This window comes from Nelusetta ayraudi, unplaced genomic scaffold (assembly GCF_046127955.1).
Source record: "Nelusetta ayraudi isolate G7.1 ecotype Tasmania unplaced genomic scaffold, CSIRO-AGI_Nayr_v1 ptg000042l, whole genome shotgun sequence".
In the NCBI taxonomy this organism is placed as follows: domain Eukaryota; kingdom Metazoa; phylum Chordata; class Actinopteri; order Tetraodontiformes; family Monacanthidae; genus Nelusetta; species Nelusetta ayraudi.
In genome coordinates, this window is record NW_027466092.1 from 9,030,144 (window position 1) to 9,053,361 (window position 23,218).

At 40.7% G+C, this 23,218-nt stretch overlaps 3 protein-coding genes across 4 annotated transcripts; 1 reads left to right on the forward strand and 2 right to left on the reverse strand.

Moving 5' to 3' along the window:
• Window positions 1-3,372: 3,372 nt before the first annotated feature.
• Window positions 3,373-10,179, reverse strand: majin (membrane anchored junction protein). Its single transcript, XM_076034133.1, has 9 exons — window positions 9,996-10,179; window positions 9,229-9,274; window positions 8,985-9,060; window positions 8,294-8,395; window positions 7,950-7,978; window positions 7,640-7,779; window positions 5,861-5,924; window positions 4,082-4,278; window positions 3,373-3,665 (listed from the first exon to the last, which is right to left on the reverse strand). Exons 1-9 carry the CDS (start codon window positions 10,094-10,096, stop codon window positions 3,596-3,598), a joined length of 825 nt encoding a protein of 274 aa, XP_075890248.1. The 5' UTR covers window positions 10,097-10,179; the 3' UTR covers window positions 3,373-3,595.
• Window positions 10,180-10,733: 554 nt separating this feature from the next.
• On the forward strand, window positions 10,734-13,905 carry LOC142893501 (glyoxal reductase). The gene is made up of 6 exons (XM_076034132.1): window positions 10,734-10,924; window positions 11,261-11,540; window positions 12,332-12,477; window positions 12,599-12,738; window positions 12,819-12,977; window positions 13,057-13,905. Exons 2-6 carry the CDS (start codon window positions 11,296-11,298, stop codon window positions 13,234-13,236), a joined length of 870 nt encoding a protein of 289 aa, XP_075890247.1. The 5' UTR covers window positions 10,734-10,924; window positions 11,261-11,295; the 3' UTR covers window positions 13,237-13,905.
• On the reverse strand, window positions 13,618-18,530 carry badb (BCL2 associated agonist of cell death b). 2 transcript variants are annotated; one of them, XM_076034135.1, is made up of 6 exons: window positions 18,367-18,530; window positions 18,217-18,241; window positions 17,451-17,606; window positions 16,595-16,815; window positions 16,313-16,446; window positions 13,618-14,232 (listed from the first exon to the last, which is right to left on the reverse strand). In XM_076034135.1, the coding sequence occupies exons 3-6, from the start codon at window positions 17,596-17,598 to the stop codon at window positions 14,217-14,219; spliced, it is 519 nt and encodes a 172-aa protein (XP_075890250.1). In that variant the 5' UTR covers window positions 17,599-17,606; window positions 18,217-18,241; window positions 18,367-18,530; the 3' UTR covers window positions 13,618-14,216. The 2 variants fall into 2 exon arrangements, with proteins under 2 accessions (XP_075890250.1, XP_075890249.1); XM_076034134.1 differs by lacking the exon at window positions 18,217-18,241 and having other exon boundaries at window positions 18,367-18,528.
• Between the last annotated feature and the right edge of the window lie 4,688 nt (window positions 18,531-23,218).

Here is a 23,218-nt window from a genome sequence, read left to right on the forward strand (position 1 = left end):
TGTTTTGTGCTATGGCAGCAGCAGCAGCAGCAGCAGCAGCAGCAGCAGCAGCAGCAGCAGCAGCAGCAGCATCGTAAGAGTACGTGTAACAAATCAGAAATGTGATTGCTTCTCATGACCTTTGGACAACTGAACTGCTGACAGGGAGCCACTGAGACAAAAGCTTAACAAAACTGAACTTCAGGCTGAATTAGACTGAATGATGCTTTTCCAGCACGAGCCATTGGCCAGAATGGGACTCAGTTTGTAATATTACTTTTGATCTTAACCTATTAATAAATTTTCTTTGAATACAAACCAACCCTTCCACAGCTGTCCAACCTCTTCATCATGTACAATTAACTTTACCAATGCATAGCAACAACAATAATTTCCATTTGGCTCTTTAATAGAAGTCCTTAATCTCTTTTTGTGTTTTTTTTCAGACAGCCTTTGCTAAAACTTGCAGTTTTGTAAAATGATGATTTCGAAAAGGTGAACCAACACCCCCCAGATTATTAATAACACCTGCAGCCATGGGACATTCTATCTATTTATCTCCCCTTCCTAACAAGTGAAACAACCCAGAAAATAACAGTTTTTAACAGGCTGTGAACAGAGGGATATTTTTAAATGGAGATCAAGAAAATGTCTTAGTTATTATATAAAAATAATTAATCACACAAGGCTATCGCTATGGACATAACTCAGGACCTCCATGGTTACATGTGCCTTTTCAGTTCACTCATTTCGTCGTCCAAGGAGGCAGCGTGCCGAGTACATTCTGCCTTAAAATTCATACATTTTGCTGCAATAGGCTAAATCAGTCATTCAGTGTTTTAGCGGAGAGATGCTGTGTAGCTCAGCGGTGCACACTCACACACTTCCTGCCTCTCACACGCTCACACGCGCACGCCTCCAAAGGAAAACACAATTACCATCTTATGGCCCCTCTACCTCAAACATTCCCAATCCAGTTATGTCAATGGAAAACGGAATGCGTGACATCATCACTTAACTCCCCCATACATGCACACAAACACACAAAGCTATTAGTGCGCTGACTGTAAGTACGTGTTTCTTCTGACTCCATGCCAACCAGAGGGACAGAGACAGAGAGAGGGAGAGAGACAGACAGAGAAAGAGAGAGAGAGAGAGAGAGAAAGAGAGAGAAAAGAGAGAGAGAGAGAGAGAAAGAGAGAGAGAGAGAGCAAGAGCAGTAGAACGATGAAGAGTCTGAATGGAGTCCAGCACCTCATCAGGAGAGAGTTAATGAACTTTGTTAAACTGGAGACTCACTTGGACACACACACACACACACATACACACACACACACACACACACACACACACACACATAGTGACTCAGGCGGTGACGGATGTTTGTATGGTCCAGTGGCCTTGTCGCTTTCAGCTGCCATGGAAACTGTGGCATCTTGAATTACTATAATACCATTAATGTGTCCGCTTCCACTTTTGCCCTGTTATTTTAATCTTGGTATGTATAAGTGTGTGTGTGTGTGTGTGTGTGTGTGTGTGTGTGTGTGTGTGTGTATGTGTGTGTGTGTGTGTGTGTGTTTGTGTGTGTGTGTACGCGCACGCAAATGAACATCTGCATGCTAGGATGAAATTATGGGACGTAGTCTTCGTGCATGTGTGTGTGTGTGTGTGTGTGTGTGTGTGTGTGTGTGTGTGTGTGTGTGTGGGCATAATTATATGTGACAGGATACAGTGAATGTGGTCAAAGTGTGCAAGCAGATGGGAGTGTGACATAAATTACATGTGTCTTACTTTGGGCCTCATGACAGTATAAACAGTGGATTAGCAAACTTTTCCTGTTTCTAAGATGATGTTTCAGTTTTCCTGACCCAGTTACATGATGCATAAACACACGCTTGCAAACATGGACACGTGCATGCTGGCACACACACTAAAGCAATTTTTTTGAGACGTATGAACACACACACACACACACACACACACACACAACGTGCGTGACACCAGGCCAGAGCGTCTCAGCCTGGATGAGAGAAACGAGCTCTAATCAGTCTTTACTTGACTCAAATACAAAACTGGAAAAATTGCTGTTTGTAGTCTGGACCAGGCATGGGCAAACTACGGCCCGGGGGCCATATGCAGCCCATTAAACTGTTAATCTGGCTTGCAGAATTTAAAGAAATTATATCAATAGTAAGTAAGTCATAAAATAGCTGTATGTTTTCCATTTCTTCAGTGTTTTAAAAGTTATTTTAATAAAGAGCTCAATACCATGGAGCTTCAAAGACACATTTTTTGCAATGCTTGGCTCATTTTCAATTGACATTAAAGCACATGTTTTCTACATATCCCAATCCCGTGATATATTTTTTTCTCCTACGAGGTGGCTCACCAAAACACTCCATCCATCTGCTGCTGCTCCGGCTCCTCTGTCACATTTTAGAACCCAATGTGGCCCCACCAGTCAAGGTTCGCCCACCCCTGCTCTAGACTGAATTGGCCAAGATTGAGAAGAGTTGAAGCTCCAGAGATGAGCCCTTGGTTGTGTCACCAAGGGCACCGGGACCTCTTGATACCCCACCCTGATTAGTGTCAACACCCACTGCCACCTTGTATTTGTCTCCTTCCAGACATGGAATGAACAACAAAGCCACAGTTTTTACAGTAAGTTTAAACAGATTGATCAACTTGCTGTTTTCTTGAGATCTGTTCTTTTGTGGATCGCTGATCATGCAAGGCTGCTCTCGCTCTGTGTGTGTGTGTGTGTGTGTGTGGGTGTGTGTGTGTGTGTGTCTCTCTCTCTCTCTCTCTCACACACAAACACAACACAAAGAGCACTCTGCTAATTTAGACTGACGGGAGGAAAGTAGACTTTCCATAAGGTGGTTGTCACCAAAGCTCAAAGTGCACTTTACGATGACACACATGTTCACACCACACACAGACACAGGGAAGTGGAAATATTAATAGTGAGCCTGCTTTGTCACCATTCACCCCTTCAAAGCCCTGAGCTTTGTCCAGGTGAGTTCACTGTCTGCCACGTTGAGGACGGATGTAAGTGTTTGAGCTTTACTGGTCCCTCTGATCACGCTTCACCATCTGCTCAGGTGCTGAATATTGTTCCTGGTTTGAAACTATTGTATGAAAAAGAGATCAAAAAATGATTGGTAAAAGTGCAGATGATGTATTTCTTGAGAAGCGGAGAGACAGTGGGAAGATAGCTGGGAGTTTGGATAATGAAAACAAAGCTAAAGAAAAAGAACAAGAAAGCAATAACCACGTGAAATATAAAAAATATATTACTTGACAAGAAAGACTTGTATATACTACTGTGCTAGTGACAGGAATCAAGACAATTGAAAGACAACGGAGAATATACAGTGAATACTTTTATTGCCAAGAAACCAGAGAACAAAACAGCAAAACCTCAGTGGAACAATGCAAAAAAGACAAACAAACAAACAAAAAAAAACCTCACTAATTTAACAGGAAACAAACAGGGTGCAACACCTATTTGCATGTGGTACCAATAAAGAACTCTAACTAGAAGCAGGTGCAACTGCTCTACTGGGAGTGGGAGGCAGTGACAGAAATTTGAACCAAGAGGAACAACCAATGATCAGTCCTGGATGTGTGTTTCTTCAGTGAGTCTGGGCTTTCTGAAGAACAGGGACAAGGGGAAGATGGAGCTGCAAGAGAGGAGACAGACTTTTGATCACTTTACCATCAGGAAAAAAAAACATCCCTATGCTGTATGTGCATGCTGCGCACATCTCATAACGCTGCTCGAGTGGAGATATTCCCTGACTCCTGTCTTTCCCGAGGGCATCTGGTGTCTCAGCTTGTTTCAACCGTTGTTTCACAGGAACAGTGGACCTTCTGTGCTCCTCTGGATTTCCCCGTTCCCTTTGACAACTTCATCCTCTCGGATGCACAGCGCCAATTAGCTCTCCCTCCCTTCCCCAGTCAATCAAAGCCTAAAATCACAGCTCTTCATTGCAATCTATTGGTGAGCCTGCCTGGTGAGGACCATCGGCCATGAATGCCCCCCCGACACACACACACACACACACACACACACACACACACACACACACAAACTAACCTCGTCAGTCGCATGAAAATCCCAGGCCGCGCTGGTGTATCAGGGAAACAGTCGGAATTTTCTTCATGTGCGTCCTCATTCTCTTTGGACCCACCTTGTGTGGTCCCTGGTTGCATTTCACGTGGAGCGGCACCACTTCCTGTTATTGATCTGACAGCCGCTGCTTCCTGGTGGCCATCAGCCAACACGCTCTCTGTCTGAGGGGAAATCAAAACGATGGTTGAGAAAAACCTTCTTAGCTGTTAATTGGATAAATCAACTGAAAAGAAGGTCTCTGGCAAAGGACAGGATAGCTTCTTATCACAACACAGGCAGAAACATGGCCAGATGACCAAAATATAATACAACTCATTTTACCAATACTAGACTATGCTGATGTTGTCTATGGTAACACCTCCGAAACAAATCTACGTCCACTTAATGTAGATTTGTTTCAGAGGTTTGTGCTCAGGTGTCCCTATAGAAGCCATGACTGCTTAATGTATCCTTGAACTGGCTGGACCTCAAGTCCAAAGAGGAACTTCATTGGTCAATATTTATTTTAAAGTGTATTTATTTCAATGTTCCGTCTTATTTGAAAGAACTCTTCAATACATAGAATTAGAAAAGAACTTGGTCGTTGCGCATGTATTGTACTGTACTTATGTGTGTATCTGTATGCAAGCAAACATATTTACATGGGTGTGTAATGTGTGTGTGGGGAGGTGGGGGGAGTGTTGGGGAGCATTGTTTAAGTGTGCATGTGTGTGTGTGTGTGTGTGTGTGTGTGTGTGTGTGTGTGTGTGTGTCTTTGTACTTATAAGTTTTACTATGTTGGTATTCACTACTTCTCATGTTTCTTTTGTTTGGCTTTATTTGTATGAAGATCCCTCGAAAATGAGATGGGACATATCAAAGGGCTATCCGTGAAATAAAGAAATAAAAGAAATAAATAATAATTTAGTGGTTCACGTTAAAGAATAATCAGTTAAAGAGACACTTTGAATTATTAGACTTCAAGAATTACAGTAGCGTGAACCTTAGGTCATAAGAGTGCTGCTACTATTATGAGCAACACAAACCTTTGGCCCGAGTGGAAGTTGTACACATTTGGCAACATTCAGAAAAGGACATCATAGGAAAAAGTTAGTCTCACAAAAGTCAATAGTTTCCCCTCATCGTCGGGCAACGGACGTCTAGCCTATAAAGTGTTTTTGTGCAGTCATTGTTCAGGTTCAATCCCCTTTAAAACCTTCAGCCTTACGTTGGTGCTCCTGAGTCAGTGAGTGGATATAATTAGTTCAAATTGTTTTTTCCACTTGATGTGGGAAAGAGAAAAAGCAGGGGAGGAAAAACGCAGAGGGAAAAATCAGGATCAGATGAGATAAAGGAGCAGAGGAGAAAATAGATCAGGTGGGGGGGGGGGGTAATTGTGGGACTTTGCTGCTCGTCAAAGTGACGCACATCAACTGAGACATGCACGCACGCACACACACGCACACACATAGACCCAACTGCACAGAAACATGTCCACGCTCTGTCTGATGTCATTCTATGACTAATCATACTTGTTATCCTACCTTTCTGCACTAATACTCGCCTGGAGCTACATTAAGGACTAACGCGAGCAGTTCGTGTCTGTTTTTATATGTTGGCGAGGAGGAAAAGCAAAAGTTATTTTTGGTTAAAAAACTCAACACGTTTCTAATAAGACAGAAATGATCTGCTTAAGAATTCCAAGTCATTCAGGAAATGAAAAGTCAGCAGTTCAGAACTGAAGAAATGAATAAGAAGAATCACCTTGCCAGCAAATTCTGGATTACCTCTGACCTTTTCCACTTTATGCCAGTTGCCACACTGCAGCCTGCCTCAGGTCAGACAAACAAAAAACTCAATGTAATTCAACAGTTACAGCATTGTAACATTTTATGTTTCACACACTTTACAAGGTGCATAGTTAGAGCACAAACATTCCATTTTAATCAAAGTTGTAGCTGTTTGTTTTCAGTTGGAATACCTATTACAGTAAGTGAGGGGTCATTTAACATTTGGCAACTTCACCCATTTGCATAATTCATATAGTCATATAGTTTTGGTTATGTATGTCTGTTTTTAGTCTTTTTTTTTGTATGGACCTGAGTCTGGAATAAAGTTTATCAACAATTACTTCCCTTAGGTCTGCTATGATATATATATATATATATATATATATATATATATATATATATATATATATATATATATATATATATATATATACATATATATATATATGTATATATACACACACACACACACACACACACACACACACACACACACACACACACATATATATATATATATATATATACATATATATATATATGTATATATATATATATATATATATATATATTATAGCAGACCTAAGGGAAGTAATTTGCCCAGTCAGCAAAGCAGCACTGTCTAGTTTGTTACATCACTCTGTTTGCCTGGCAGACAATATTAATCACAACACTGCCAAAGAACTGCACAACAGGAAACAGCATTGAAAGCAAATATCAAAGCTGTCATTTTGTGTCAACCAGGCCTCACCTCTGACGCTCTATACCCCATCTCCTTCTTCCAGCAGGTTAAACACAAAAACAAAAAGTGCTGCGTCTCTGCAGGGCATCATGGAAATGCTCAGTCATCAGTGAAGGCTCTCCGTAATGAAGCAGGAAGGACCCGCACTGCTGACTGGGTGCCAACGTGCTGTTGCACCTCTGCTGCAGCAACGTGTACAGCCACAACGGTCAGCGCGATCAAGTGAGCGCTGCTCAATGAAACATGATTTGCCGTCAGTCGGTCGACTGTTTGCAGGATGTTTACACACTTTGTGCATCTGAGTGTGTGTTCCTCAAGGCCGCTGAAGGAGACAGGTTTGTTTATATAAAAATTAACACATAAACTCCCGTGTGTGTGTGTGTGTGAGCGGAGAGTGAGCAATCAGTTTCACACCAGTGATCTGACTGTCAGCCTGATTGAGGTGGCGCCCCTTTGCTTCGTGTCTCTTTCATAACAGCAAGAATCACTGAGGCATGGGAGTGTGTGAGGCATGTGTGTGTGTTTTTGTGAATGAGCGCAGTTGTCGTGAAGGATGTCTTCACAATTTCATGAATCAGAGCTTGATCGACTGTGAACAGCTTCCTCTTATCGCTCACATCACTACCAGTGGGGCAGCAGCCACCTCAGCACTAAAGATACACCGTGTGCATTGAAAAAGGGAGATGATGAAAACGGGAAAGAGCAGCATGGCAGCCTACTTTTGTGCGTTTACACTGTTGTACTTTGTTACCCGCAATGAAGCCCATAATGCAATGTTTAAAATCTCATCAGTAATTGTATGCATTGCACTGACATTACACTGACAACTGTTTGCTCTCTGGAAACTCAACTTTGTTGGTTTGATGATTATTTTTTTGTTTTTTTCTTGTATTTGCAAAGATAATATTTATCAACACTGCTGTGGCAAATGCCATAAACCTATATATGACATTGCATGTTGCAAGCACACCGAGCCTGCGCTTGGCTTTAAGTGCTAAAGACCTGTCTCACCCGAGCACAGGCACGTTGCTCTCCGTCTCCAAGTGCGGCAATACGTCCTTTAGTATGGCGTCCTCTAGTGGCAGAGCTCTTTTGCGACGCTTTTTCTGCGGCACAGAATCCAAGTGAAGCTGCCAAGACGCCTTTTGTTTCTGCAACACACATAGATATACTAGTGTTGCATGTTGGGCACCGGATGCTGCTGGCCAGACGAAGGCAGTAAGTTTGCAGCTGGATGAACCTTTGCAGCAACTCTCAAGTTAAGTCAGTTCTCCTCGCTAGAAGTCTGACTGCTTCATGAAAACAGCAGAAAACTACTCACTGAACCCAACTTCTTCTCTGGTTGCTTGTCTAAAACAAATTTAAAAAAAATATTATGTGACAACAACCTGATGATATGCATAAACATGTCCACATAATAAACACACGTATTTATCAGTTTGCCCATTGCCCTTTAACTTTGGAGCAACAATTACATTAATATTATTTGAAATAAACATCAAACACCTGATTTTGTCACTGTCACTGTCACTGTCACACGCATTGTGCCCAGCCATGTACTACCAGAAATGTCACTGTCACTGTTTTGTTTGTCTTTGTATTGGTAAAAACCTTTGCCCTAAAGATAGTTCAGGGGTGTTTTGTGCATATGTTTTTCATTCTCACCCTTTTTCTCCAGGTAGAGAATGAGAATATATGGGTAGGCTTTCAGACCTCTCCAGCAGTGTTTGCACATCATCTGAGACACTCCCTGCCACAGCTTCTTATCTGGTCACCAGTGAGTCAAATAGGTGAAAAATAATTCAACACATTGTGCACAGACCACTTCAATATTTTTTTTTCTACAAATGTTTCTCAATGAAATGGGAAAAGTCCATCTTTTACTTCTTTTGGATGCTCCACTTATCAAGGAAGGCGTGCTGAAACAAACAAATGTCACACAGGTTATGATAACACATCCAGGTTAGGCCCGGCGTCGGTTCCACATATTCACCGTAACGTAACTAAACGTAATTTTAGATGGCCTTGCTTTGGGCCCGTACCGACATGTAAACTCTAAAACAAAGCAGCTGAAAGCCAAGTGTGAGAAGGTAGACATCTATTTTTGATCAGTTGGCCATGCCTGTATGAGTATGGAATGAATATGGTTCTTAAAATAGGTAAGACCTTGAGAACGTGAAGCAGTGAGAGGCCTTTTTCCTTCTTCCCATGCATTTTGCACTGTAAGTGGATAATAAATATATGTAAAAGTAACTATTCCAAATGCCACTTGGAGGCAGCATGGTGATATTTTTTGCTCTAACGCCCAATGTTGACAGGTGAAATGACTGGTGGGATTAACACACTTAAAGGATACAAGGGAAGACATTAAAGTTGGCACTGGAGAAGGGTTGGAAATTGTCCAGGTTGCCGATGACAGTTCTGATGATATCCTAAAGAGATAAGGTATGGAGTTTAGCCAGAAAATTAAAAAAATATATGAAATCTAATCACTGGGGTAACACTGACTAGAACAGCATCAAAATGAGAATGCACATTCAAATTAGATTAATGTGAAGCATGTAAATAAACTAATGTAATAAGTCACTATTCGTGATTACCTCGAGCTCAGGACTGAAGCAGTGGTCCTCCGCGGTTTCCTTGCCGCTGGTTTTAATACAACACAAACAACAGACAGTGATGAGCACGTGTTCACACTAGCAGCTCACAAGATGCCCACTGGAAGGCAACGTGACCTATGCATGAAAGCATTCCATTATAAAACATTTTGGCAGGTGAGCAAAAATGTCAAATAGTAGGAATATTAAAAGGTGTGTCATAAATAGTACAAGCGTTCTTCAGTCTACAGGAAAATAGCAGTTAGGATTCCCAGGATCAAAAGCAGTCTTATTCTAGGATGTATTTTCCCGAATACAGACAGATGGGCCCTATGGGACCTTAGATCCTCTTGTTTTGCAGATGAAAGGAATAGACAAGGCAAGCTTAGCTTGTATGTAACAGTAGCTGCCATTGAAATGGGTGTTGAAGAACAAGGCTTTAATTGAAAAAGAAAGTTCTGCTTCTGCCTGTGCCTGAAGCTCTGCTTCCTTCCCAACAGCTTTTCAAACCGAGCAGCACTTAGAACCGCTTTGAAGAGTCTTATAGAGAGATAGGGAATGAAAGCAACGTGTGGAAGCAAGATCGATTTCTGGCTGTTTTGCTGTAGGCTCATGGATTTTGAAAGCAGTCTTGCCATGCAATCATACTGTATGTCTGTGCTGTAAATGAAGGGGGTGAAACGCAATAAAAAAATAATTAGGAAGAATTGCTATTTTGTGGGCCTCTAGTAAAGCTGGTGTCATTGTAGATGAAAAACAGTGAGTCTTGCCTGAAACTGCTGCCTGCTATGATGTTGAAGTTGTAGATAAAGCTGCCAGCTTTGAGAAATCGAGTTTCACAGACAGGGAAGGAGAAGGCTTGCAAGGACATGGCTGAGCAAAAGTGCACTGGGCAATAAAAACAGTAAATCAGTGGCTGGACCTTTGGGTCAGAGCAAAAAAACCTCTTTAAAACACAAGTTCCGTTACTGGCCACAACAGTAAAGACCACACCCTGTTACTTGAATTGTCCCCACCTCAAAAACAAAACAAAACAAAACAAAAAACGACTGACTTTAACAAGCTTATATAATAAATATCAAGCTTATATCGTTTAATATATAAAAACAAGATCAGGAACGAAGGCAACTCGCTGTAGCTGCGAACCAAAGTGTACCTTCCAGGATTAAACTACCACCCACATGAGCACTTGGCCTACTGCTGACTTCAAGAGATATCATTTAATGATGACAACGCCGCGCGCGTGCGCGCGCACACAGACACACAGACAGACACACACACACACACACACACACACACACACACACACACACACACACACACACACACACACACAATTACCGTAACGTCAAGAAAAATGCACAGCGCAAGATTCCCTTTCGAAACGAACTTCCTTCTTCCGGTTCTTGCGTCGTTCTTTGATTGGTCGAAACTTCTTCCAATCAGTGACGATGTGCAGGTGTCGCTATGGTGACGAGTTAACCGTCCAAATTGTCACATGACTGTCACATGATGCGGAAGAAGCGGCGCGATAGTAAACTCTCTTCTCACCCTGCTCTCACCTCTCCGTTCCTCTCCCTGCCTTTTCAATTGTGACCCAAATATATATTTTCGATACAACTTCCTTATTTTGTGAATAAGTGAACGCTGTTCAGGCCTATTTGTGCAAGTTACAGACATATCCACTGGACTTTAAAAGGTGAGTTAACGCTTCCTATTTGCATGCTACATTGAAAAAAACAACAACAAAAAAAAGAAAAAAAAAAGTTAATTCAGATACATTGTGTTGTGTATTTGTTGCTATACGAGAGCTGCAATCCTTCAAACTTTGACTATTTTATTATTTTTTTTATTTTTATTTTTTATTAGATGTGGCCTTATAAAGTTCTAGAATTACAAAAGCATACAGGATTTTATACGACTGATAAAAAGTTATTAAAAAAAATGCAATATTGATTTATATCTGATCTTCCTTTATTGCGTTGCCTAGACTTTTCCCGAATTGATTACAGTCAACTTTCATTCTCTTCAACAGTAAACAAGGAAAATAACGAGGGGTGCTTGGATAAAATGTCCTCCTCCACTTCTCCCACTGTCCTGCTGAACACTGGGGTTCAGATGCCCATTCTGGGGTTGGGGACCTACAAGTTAGTAGGTCCTGAAAATGTCTACCAGGCAGTGGATGCAGCACTGGCTGCTGGGTACCGGTCCTTTGACAGTGCTGCTGTGTACCGCAATGAAGCTGACTTAGGTCGAGCACTGAAGGAACTCTTGCCTAAACATGGTTTGACAAGAGAGGACGTGTTCATAACAAGGTGACTTGCATTTGGTGAGCCACACAGCACTCAACATGTTTAACCCTCTGTTCACACTAAAACCTTCCGCTCAGTTTACCTTCTGCTGTGCTGCTGTGAATGCCTGTCTTTGGGTGTTGTTACAAATGTGGAAGAACCAGTGTTGCTTTCCACGGTGTCTCACAAGGGAAAACACGCCAGAAATGGCCAAACACTGCAAACACAGAAATGACGTTAAACCAAATGCAATAGAAAAATGCTCCTCTGGGAAGTGCTAAAATCACAGAGGGACTTCCATCACAAACCCACATCTGGTCCCCCTAGTGGCCTCGCCTTGAGTTCTCTGTGTTTTTGGTATTTCCAGCATGTTTCTTTTGCATTTCGATTTTATTTTATTTTTATTTTATTTTATTTATTTATTTCAAACATTTCCTCCGATATTTGTTTTTTTTTTTTTTTTTGCTCCTGCATCGTTTGTTTCTTGCGTTAGTGTCTTTCATGTCACTGTGTACAGTGGTTATTTTTGCGGTGTTTTGCCCTTGATGGCCACTGTGGTTATCAGTGCCATTTGGGGCATCTCAAAGGGCTGATTTCCACTATGGAGCAAATAAAAGTACATCAATAAGTAACTGTTGTAATTTAACAGTTAATTGACATGACATTTTCTCCCTAAAAATAGCAGGATAGACTAAAAACTCTTTCATATTCTCATCACATGTCTTTTTTCCCCTTTTATATTTAGCCATGCGTTCCTCTTGAGGGCATAGTGTTCAGTGCTCAACAATGTTCCTTTTTGACCCTTGCTCCTGCAGTAAACTGGGCCCCAAGCATCAGGGGCAGGGGTCCATGGAAGCGGCCCTTCACAGTTTATCTCAGCTGGACTTGGGCTACATTGATCTTTACCTGATCCACTGGCCTGGCACACAGGGCCTGCAAGTGTCCGACCAACGCAATCCAGGTTCAGAAGTCAATTGTGTATTTGCATTGCATTTATTTCCTGTAAAACAATGATGTTATTGATGTTATAGAAAACATGTATCATTTGCTGACAGTCTTGCTATTGCTATTGTCATTACCAGGCAACAGAGCCAAGAGCTGGGCTTCACTGGAAGAGTTGCATGCTCAGGGAAAGCTGAAGGCCATTGGTGTATCCAACTACAAGCTTACACACATGAAAGAACTAATGCAGAGCTGCAAGATTCCTCCTGCGCTGCTACAGGTATGTATGTGCAGGTTATATAGGCACAAAGTAGGAAAACAAGGTAGCATTTTGAAAACTTCAGTGGCTTCTCTTTCCAGGTGGAGTTTCACCCACAGCTGTGCCAGACAGAGCTGAGGAGTGTGTGCAAGGAGTACGGGGTTTGTTTTCAAGCGTATTCCTCCTTAGGGAGAGGAGAGCTGCTCTCCCACCCAGTAGTTTTGGAGGTGGCAAAGAATTGTGATCGCACACCTGCACAGGTAAAGACAATCGACAAAAAACATCTCTATAAAAAACATTTTATGGTTCACCTCAAATCGATATGTGCGTTTTTATCAGGTGTTGTTGCGCTGGGCTGTGCAACAGGGTGTCCCGGTGCTCCCCAAATCATCCAACCCCGACAGGATACAGAGGAACACGGAGCTGTTTGACTTTTCACTCAGTGATGCAGACATGGACAAACTGTCAGCTTTGGATTGTGGCCTCAGGTACTGCTGGGACCCATCAGATGTGGCTTGACACACCGTGGTATGAATGTTTTTTTCATTTCATTGCTGCTGCTGTGATTGGAGTTTACAGCCTCCTTGTGAAAAAATCAGTCTAAACCATGTAGCTGGTAGTTGTAGTTGGTTAAATATGAATGGGTTTTTTTCTTTGCTCAGTAGAGATATGGAAACAGAATCAGGGGCCAGTGGTTTAGGGTATGTCCAAGATGCAATGGGGTTTTGCTTGAAGAACTTTGATCATCAGTGTTAATGTCTGTTGAGTCTTTTAAATATCTTATTGTGCCAACATTTTAGGGCTGGTTCTCTAATGTTTGTCAGCTTCAACCAATTCTTGGTTATAAAACTTTTTGTTTTTCTGTTATAGATTTTAAGTAAATCAAAACACAATCAAAAATACACTTTGTGTTTTTTATTCATTTGGGACAGAATATACCAGGAGTTTCACAGCTGTAGAGAAAATACATTTACAAAAATGTAATTAAAATAATTAAAAAGAAAAACAAAGCGGAATTCAATTTTCTCCACGCGCACATCTCCTCCAGATTCAAGTAATAGCAAGGATGTTTGCACAACTTCCGGGTGCCTGAAGACGTTGTTCCTCCGGTGGCCAGTGTTCGCCACCACAATTTATTTTTCTTCCCAGAAACCATTTAGTAAAAAAAAACAAAACAAAAACAAAAAACCCACTTTACCTGGATTTAATACCCCCCTCCAACCCACACACACAGTTGTGACAGTGAACGCACCTCCACATTATTGTGCTTCTTTGTTTGTAACATGCAACAGCAAACTGTAAGGTTTAAGGCGGTAATTGTGTCAACAGACAAGGCTTTGTCGCATCACAGGTTACAGCAAGTACAAGGCAGTTCAGAGCATTCGAGTGATTTCATATTCAGGTGTTTGAACACCTGCCCTCAACCTCCCAACAACATGCATGTGGACATTTTTCTCATTTTTAGCTAACAACCGTCCTCTTCATTGTAATGCAGGTTTTCAGCTCAATGCAACCCTAAAAGAATAAAAGTAAAACAAAATCATGGAATTATTTTCTTATGTAACAACACAGAGATTGCTTGATTTTGCTCTGTTGGAAGTTGCACACTACATCAACACAATTTTTAAAGGGTAACCTTAAAAGTTCAGTTTTCATTTACAAATTCACAAGTTATTTACTTATTTAGTTATTTACTTGCTTTTTTTTTTTTTTTTAATTTTTTTTATTTACTATCAAATGCACCTATGAAAGATGTTGTCATTTAGATTGTCTTGAATTCCCCAATTTTGATAAAAAAAAAAACAACCCAAATACATAGCAAGTTTAGAAAAAAAACCCTATAAAAACATTGGAGCGAAAATACATATGCAGCCCTCTCAGCCTACAAACCCACCATTTCACAACTCAAGTGTATGAGTCGAGAGCAAGAGAATTACAAACAACTAGGACAAACCTTTCACCATGTTTTTAACAACCACAGATCAATAAACAAACGACAAACCTAATTTCATCTATCAAGCTGTGTAGAATTCCAATTCGGGTTTATAAAATGAATCAGTCTTCTATAAATAGACTTTCCTGTGCTGTATGTGCCTTGTCACCTTAAAAAGTCTGAATATATAAATAGCAATTTGAGCAGAAAATATGCAAATTTAGACTTAAAATCTCAGTGTGTAAGATTTAGTGGCATCTGAAGGCAAATAGAATATTCCAAAAAAAAGGTGAACGTTATTCCATCAATAATCTCACATAAACAAGCAATAGTCCCAGGGCAGAAACTGGAAAAGCCCTGAACATGGACTAGACTCAGACTTGACAGATCAATACCCCATTATTTACGTCTCAGTGCAGGTAAGTAAAATCATTTTTCAGACTAAACCTGAAACTGCAGGTGACCTCCTGCTTCCTATTCATGAACTCTTATTTACCGAGTGCATAAACTGGGTTACAAGTGAGCGTGTCGGCTATTTGTACAACAGTACATCTCTAAATATGCACACAACAATTATCACAACAGCCATAGATTGTACACTGCCTATTGCTCGGTTAGCCAGGCTTATTAAAGAGCACAGCAACCGCATAAAATATGAACTTTTAACATAAATTCCATCTGAACCACATAGCTCGTAACCTTTACCCTTTCCCATTTCATAAAATATTAATTATTTACACTTAAAAATCCCAGTCTGTTTGTTTTTTTTGCTCAGCATAGGTTTTAAAAAGATAGAATCATATTGGTTTGTGCTTCTATATGTGATTTTCATTTGTCATTTTCTTCAGATATATTCTGACCTCGAGATTTAAAAAAGATATTATTTCTGCATCCTCAGAGATTGTCCTTGTTAAAGATTGTTCCTCTTTTGATATATAAAAAGTAGTTGATGATAGTCGTGTACATTTGTTTTAGGTTCAGTGGTACTGGCTTGCACATAGCTGGAAAAGAAGCTGACTAAAGGCCCTAGTTGGATACTTTAAAAGAAAAAAAAACCTTTTCTCTGTTGCTGGAGGGTTATTTTGGCACGCAACTGCAGTGATCTCCATTCTCTTCTGTTTGTAAGGCACAAACATTTGCGATTGGAGCTACGACTCTTTGAAGAAAAGTCTAACGGCACCCAAAATGGACTTGGGTGATTCGACCTCAGTCCATTTCTCTCCCCTCCTACAGTATATTATGCATAGCACTGAATGGAGGGACAGGCTTTAATCTTAAACTTAACAGTCTGTTTTTGGTTTCTGTGGTATTGTCCCTTTCAGGTGGAATTCAAGTGGCCACCAGTATATCTTCATGCCTGACTTGCTTGTATGCTTTCACAGTGGGCTTCCCAAGAATATTTTCACATCACAACCATCACAAATACAAAACTATTAAGAATGTTGTCACCAATAATGTAAAAAGCCAACAAAGCCACAACTTCCTCGTCACGCCTTTGTGTTTGGATTTTATCTCTTCTTAATTTAACTTGGCCAAACATTTCTGGTTGGTCTGGTTTTCAAGGCAATCATTTTCTTGGCTCCTCCCTCTCTTCCCATTCTGATCTACAGTGTGCCTTTAAAATCCTCCATAGCACTGTTTATTTTCTCTCTCAGTGCCTACTCGGTACGATGCGTGTGGTTTTCATGATGACTGTTCTCTCCTTCCGACTCCTGGTGACTGAAGAGGTAGCTCCACCAGCTACGAGAGTGGTACATCTGTTTGGCCGACCCAGCACTCTTTGTCTTCCTCATTTCCTGTGAGAAAAAAAGACAAGTTGTGAATAATAAGCTGAAGGAAAGACCCTATTTCTTCCCACTTCCCTTTTTGTGGGCAAGTCAAAAAAGCTCTCTTGCCTTTGGCGAGCCTTTTAAACTCGACAACCAACCAGCCCGTCTTCCTTACCCCTTTATCAAGCAGAGTGTCAAATTCATCACTCATCCTCCGCAGCTGACGGCCGTACTTCTTGGCCGCCCACAAGGCAGGGGGGGCTGACTTAGACCTTCCCCTAAACGGAGCCCCGTCAGTGGGGGTACCAGCTTCCTCTTCGCCCCTAGCCTGGAGCTCCTCGTCCCTGGAGACGGTGGATGCGTGGGACTCAGAGTTGACCCTGATTCTCCCAGCTCCTGTAAAGAGAAAAAAGTGAGGTGGGGAAAAAAGAAAAGGGTAGTTATAACGACAATCTCAGATATGCATAAACCATCTATGTGCATTTCTTAAAATACAGATGAAGCTATTTTGAATGCAAAACAATCGATGAATGAAAAACAATCCATTTTGCTTTAAATCTGTGAATTGCAGTCAGAAACCCCTTATGAATGAATAAGACAATGCAAACTTTAGCATTGAATAACATAATACTAATGTTGGTGATTTAGTATGGCTTTGGTAATACTTTGGCTTTAAACTACATTGCAGCAAATGGTGTGATAAAACATTTAGCTATGCAATAATAGCACTAGTCATGACTTGACTGAATGAGCCAGGAAGTTTTTATGCATCACTGAGTGGGATCTTGCACAACAATGAGAGATTTTGGTGTGTGGAAATACTAAATCGGCAGATGACACTGCAGTTGTAACCCAAGCTGTCTTGCGGTTATTTCTGATTTTGCCCTTTTTTCTTGGGAGACGAGATAAGTGGTCAAATGGGAAAATGTTGAGCTTTTTTTTAATTTATTTTTTTATATATAAATATCTTTCCAAATATAACCTTGCGAAGACACTATGTCATTGCCAAAGGATCTTGCCAGTCTTCTTACCTGCCATTCTGAGCTCAGGTAAGGTGAGGGCGTGCCGGGGAAAGACCTGCTGTTCTTGCTCAGTCGACGACTGGCTGTTCTCCCCCTCTTCTACCTCCTCTGAGGGGTCGGAGTCGCTGTCACTGGAGAGGGTGAATTTTGCAGCCATCGGGACATCTGGAGATGCAAGATGGTAAGGTTATAAAAAAAGACAAGAAAAGAAAAGAAATGTAACAATTCAAGACCCCACATGCTGCATTTCGGTAAGCAAGTAGAGAAATGCACTGCAAAAAACCCAAACTTTTAGTCGCTATACACACACTTTTACTGTTTTGAAGTGAACAGGCAGGAATTCATTTTGAATGCATGCCTACAACCAGGATGCACGTTAGAGGACATGCTGTCCGTGCAAAAAGACAAGAAAAAAACAACAACCCCAAAACCTTATCAAATCTCATTTGAATGTGTCTTTATATCAACTTTGGCGCGCAAACGGTGGATACGGAGTTATTTTCCAAGTCAGTGTAACAAACCTCACACGAGCTAATTAATCAAAGATTATAAAATGGCATCGTGTGTTGCAGCGCTGATGCTGTCTGTCCCCAACACACCCAGGCTATCTCATGCGCTCCGCTGCCCCCGTTAATAGCCAGTCCAAAGGTATTCAGGGGGCCAACAACCCGATAACCGACAAGCTTCTCTTCTTCCTTTTACTGCCAAAACGGGAGCGGTCGGTGTTATCAGTGGAGACATGCGTGTTACTCCGTCATTAAACACGTCGACGTACCTTCTCCGGTCAACACAGCGAGTTGCTTGTTTTGTTGTTGACAGAGAGGAGGACAAAAGAAAGTTCCTGAGAGGGCGGAAACGGCTTGAAGAGCTCCGCCGGCCAGCGAAGCGCGTCAACCAAAACGATTTTGAGCGGACTTTTACTCACCCGAAACGTTTAAACTGTGCGCCGGGGAATGGTTGGCGTGTCTTTAGTTAGCCTCATGCGGCCGCAGCTGTTGTTTTTGTAGTCGGTGCCTCGTCTCTTTGCGGAACACAGTTGAGCTCGTCGCCTGCCCAATCGGGACGCGCCGAGGCACCGCCACTGCGCGCTGACGTCACTGTTGCGAGCTAGGACTGGGCTGGGGCTTTGTTTGTCTCACCAGTTTACCGTAATGAAAGGTGTAGGTGCGCAGCGGAGTTTTTTTTTTGTGGACGCGAATATATCTTGAACCTATTTTGATGTCAGAAAAGACATTTGCACAGAGACTTTATAACTTCACCGGAAACCATAACATATTCAGTGGACAGCTAGAGCAGGGATTTCGTGCAAATCGATAAAATTCTCTTGCATAATGGGATTGGTTGAGAAAATTCCATCTTCAGTTGACACATTACACAGTGAGGGTATATGTCAAGCCCAAAACATGTAATATTTTGGGGCATCGCAAGACGTTGATGAATATGTTGGAAGACTAAGGAGTAGGAGGTATGGGTATAGCATATTCCTAAATGCAAATCTAAATTTGAGATTGATGTATATTATTTGCATGGTCAAATGTGGAGTACCACAAGGTTCAGTCTCAGGACTGTTTTTGTTTATTTTTCTTTTTATTAATTTATTTTTAAATCCTATTTATTTTATTGTGTTATTTTTGCCAATGGCACCGCTTAATTGTGGGGGTAAAAATTAACATAAACAGCTGAAATTGAATTGAACAAAATGAAGAAAAGTTTTGACAAACAAAAAGTCATATTGATGCACTGGGCAGGAAAAAAATGTATATACATATATATGTATATATATATATATGTGTGTATATATATGTATATATGTGTATATATATGTATATATATGTATATGTATACATATATGTATACATATACATATATATGTATGTATGTGTATATATGTATATGTATACATATATGTATATATATATATATATACATATATATATGTATGCATATATGTGTATGTGTATATATGTATATATGTGTATGTATGTATATATGTATATACATATATTTATGTGTATGTATGTGTATATATGTGTATGTATGTATGTATGTATGTATGTATGTATGTATGTATGTATGTATGTGTGTGTGTGTGTGTGTGTGTGTGTGTGTGTGTGTGTGTTACCCATTATGCATAACTATTTAACTGTATTTCATTAATTGTAAAAAATGTTTTGCCTTCTGATTTATCATAAGAATACTGTCAGGATGGATTTTCCATACTGGCTGCCTCTCAAATCTTGTGGTTCATGATGATGACTCCCAGCAGTTGAGAAAGACCCCATGCTATGTGTATACATCAAATAACCATTCTATGGGTAAGAAAACCAAACTACTTTAATCTTACAGTAATTATATACTTACACAACTTCTGATTGGGACACCCGTGCCAATGCCACCTGTGGGATAAAAGGCTGACTGTGTGCATCTCTCTCTCTCTCTCTCTCCCTCTCTCACTCCCACCCTCTCTCTCCCCTCCTCTCCCTCTCACCTGGTCACTCTCCAGTCAGCAGCTATAGGCGTCAGCCTATGTTTGACCTTTTTTCTTCTTTTTTTCACCTGACAACATCCAACATCCTATTATTCATGCATCTGCACTACAGATAATACTCACAAACACATTCCATATAATTTGTGATTTACTTCACTTATTTACTTTGCCATGATATAACATCTTTTGATTCATTGTCATCCCTAGTGTGCCTCCCATTACTGTCGCAATCTCAGAGCCATGTTACGACAACATCTTAATGTGTAGTGTGTTAAGATTTTACCAACATTTAAAAAAAAAAAAAAAAAAAAAAAAATATATATATATATATGTATATATATATATATGTATATATATACATATATATATATATATATATATATATATATATATATATATATATATATATATATATATATAGGTAGTCAACACAAACCTGGACTTCATTCTTTGTCCTTTTTGGTTGAAGTATAAAGAAAGAAAATCAGTATTATTGCTTGCAATGTTATGATCATGTATTATAAATGATGAATTTACGGACTTAAATAGTGCTCTTTCAGTCTAATTCCAAGATATGAAATAACTGTGTGACACATTCAATGTAACACAATGGAACAAGTACATTTTAGTTTTTCACAGCACTATCTTGATCAACAAAAGTTGTGCATGAAACACAGCACACTGTCTAATTTGCTTTGGCAGTTGTTGGTTGAACATTTGAAAATTCAATAAAAAAAATGTTGCAATCATTAATTTAACCAAAAGTAATAATACGTTTCCAAACTCTCTTGTTTTCTGTTTTCAATACAAGGCACGTTAGGCGAAGACATTCCTGTCCATGTCACCAGATGGCGACGTAGGTCCACACATTGATGCGTCCTACAGCACAGTTTACCGTGGTCTCTCGCTGATAAGTCTACTGACACAAATTGTCTGATTTATTGTGTGACATACTGAGATGACACTTTCTGACGCACACATTTTAGTAGCGTGAGAGTCGTAATTTCGGGAATTGCCTATAGCAGGTGCCTTTGCAGAATACACAAAGTAAAGAGCTGATAACTATAAAAGTAATTGCAGCATTTTTTTTATTTATTTATTTATTTATTTTTAACATCAAAGATATAGTTTAATAATTAGAGATTTCCTCCCTTGGACTTTGCTTTGCTTGCTTGTCTGGCAAATTAACAAAGGCAACTCAACCATATACTTCAAGTATCTTCCCTTTGTCTGTCAAGTTGCTTCTTCATTCTTGGCCTCCTCTTTATCAGTTTTTTTTTGTTGTAGTTCTTATCACACAAGTGTGTTTGTGTAAAGACTGAGTAGATTCCAAGCTGATGTGATGCAACTCGCTGTGTCCAACCTATACAAAAGTGAGTTTCGGAGCACAAACATGCAAAGCCCACTCACTCAGCTTTTTCATACAGTAGTATAGGGATGAAGCGGCGCTGTAGACATTCGCCTCTTTTCTATTCTATTTTTGGAGGGATTATAGAAATAATACATGGGAGTTCTCTTTTTGGGTTTGATTCAACCGCATGTGAGAGGCTGCGTAAAGCCTCGTGCGCACCAACTTGGTAGCATTTAGAGCAGGATCACTCTTATAGTCTCTTTCTCTCTGTCTCTCTCTCTCTGTCTCTCTCTCGCTCACACACATATACACAAACACAGAGGCAGAGAGAGACAGGGAGGTAGGGAGAGATGGAGGGAGGGAGAAAGGGTTGGTTCATGTATAAATCTGCTGGATTTGAGTGTAATCTGAAGGAGCCATACAATTAGCATCCATTTATATCTCCCTGAACCAACCTCGCCCTGCCTCCCTGGCCCCTCATCAGGCAGTTATTTTGGGAAGCGGAGGCGTATGCACTCCCACTTCTTCTCCAAACCACCACTCAGTTTGTGCGTGTCCGTGTGTGTGTGTCCACATGTGGACTGTTTGAGAGCAAAAGCAGCAATATCTTCACGGGGGCTCTCAAAAGTCCTTCCAATTTAATGCCAGGATGTTGTACTCGCCGCTGTAGCCTGCCATTCCCCTCACTCTCCTTTCAAACACAATCCCAGAGCTGCAGACCCCAAGTTCAGTCCCTGTCGCAGTGGAGGAGATGTAGCTGAGGAGAGCTCAGGGAGAAGAAAGGAACGTTGGTGCAAAGAAGAAGAGGTTTGTCTCCAAACGGTCCAGAAGGAAGGAAACCCGAGCCGGAGAAGGAAATGCAGGCAATGAAGCTGGCGAAGCAACGGCTCAAGACCAAAGGCAGACTGAAAGATGAGAGAGGTGTCTAGGATGGAGAGAAAAGGAGGGAGGGCAGAAAAGGGACTTTTGAAAACAGAAAAACAGAAAAAAAAAACCTTGGAAAGGTGCACACGAATGAGACAGACGCATGAAAATAGCAAAGAGAACCTTCATCAGACTGAAAGCCTTGACGCAGCTCTGGTCTGCTTCTTCTTGGCTTTTGCTTGAAGAACATGCTTATTATAATGGCCGCTCCCTCTGTGATCACAAAGCTGACTTATGGCAGCTTTCTAATTCAGTCAGCTCCACATCTGCCTACCCCAGCCCTTCTGAGAACTACTGACTACAGACGTTTGTGGACTACAAAACAGACTGCTGGCTTTCTCGCAGGTGAATAAAATAAGAACGCTAGACTTTCGATATAAAGGTGGGGCTGTTTCTAATAAAAACAACAATACAAATCGTACACAGGCTTGAAGACACCCTCAAAGCCTCAACAGCACAAAGAGTCCTATCTCAGGAAGCTTACTTTTCACAAAACATTCCCAGAGAAACTTTTTAAATATAACTTAGAGTGTGAGGAACAAAAAGAAAAAAAAATCCACAGGAAAAACTCCCAGGTCTTTTGTTTTGTAAATCACAACACATCATGTGACACGTTGAGCAACCTATCAACGACAGTCGGCAGACCTTTCTGTGTGGAGTGTTAGTCACTTAAAGTCACCAAAATAAACGTTTCATACAATAAATGTATGTATTTATATTTACACAAAGCCCAAGATGTTGATTCTGTTGGGATTTCATGATTTTGACAACAGGAAAAGTGGTTTGCAAAATATTGTCCTACTGTTTAAAGCTCTTAAATCTGACACACCGGGCCTTTCAGTTCAGCTGCCCCTCTGAAGAAGCATACTGTACAAAACTGAGAGACAAAAAAAATAAAAAAGAAAAGGTGACAAAAGGTAGTGATGACAATTGTCTGCCCAGATTGTGTCTTAGAATCATGTCATGTGATACATTCACAGGTGGCAGATGTCTTTTACCGCCGTACGTCATTAC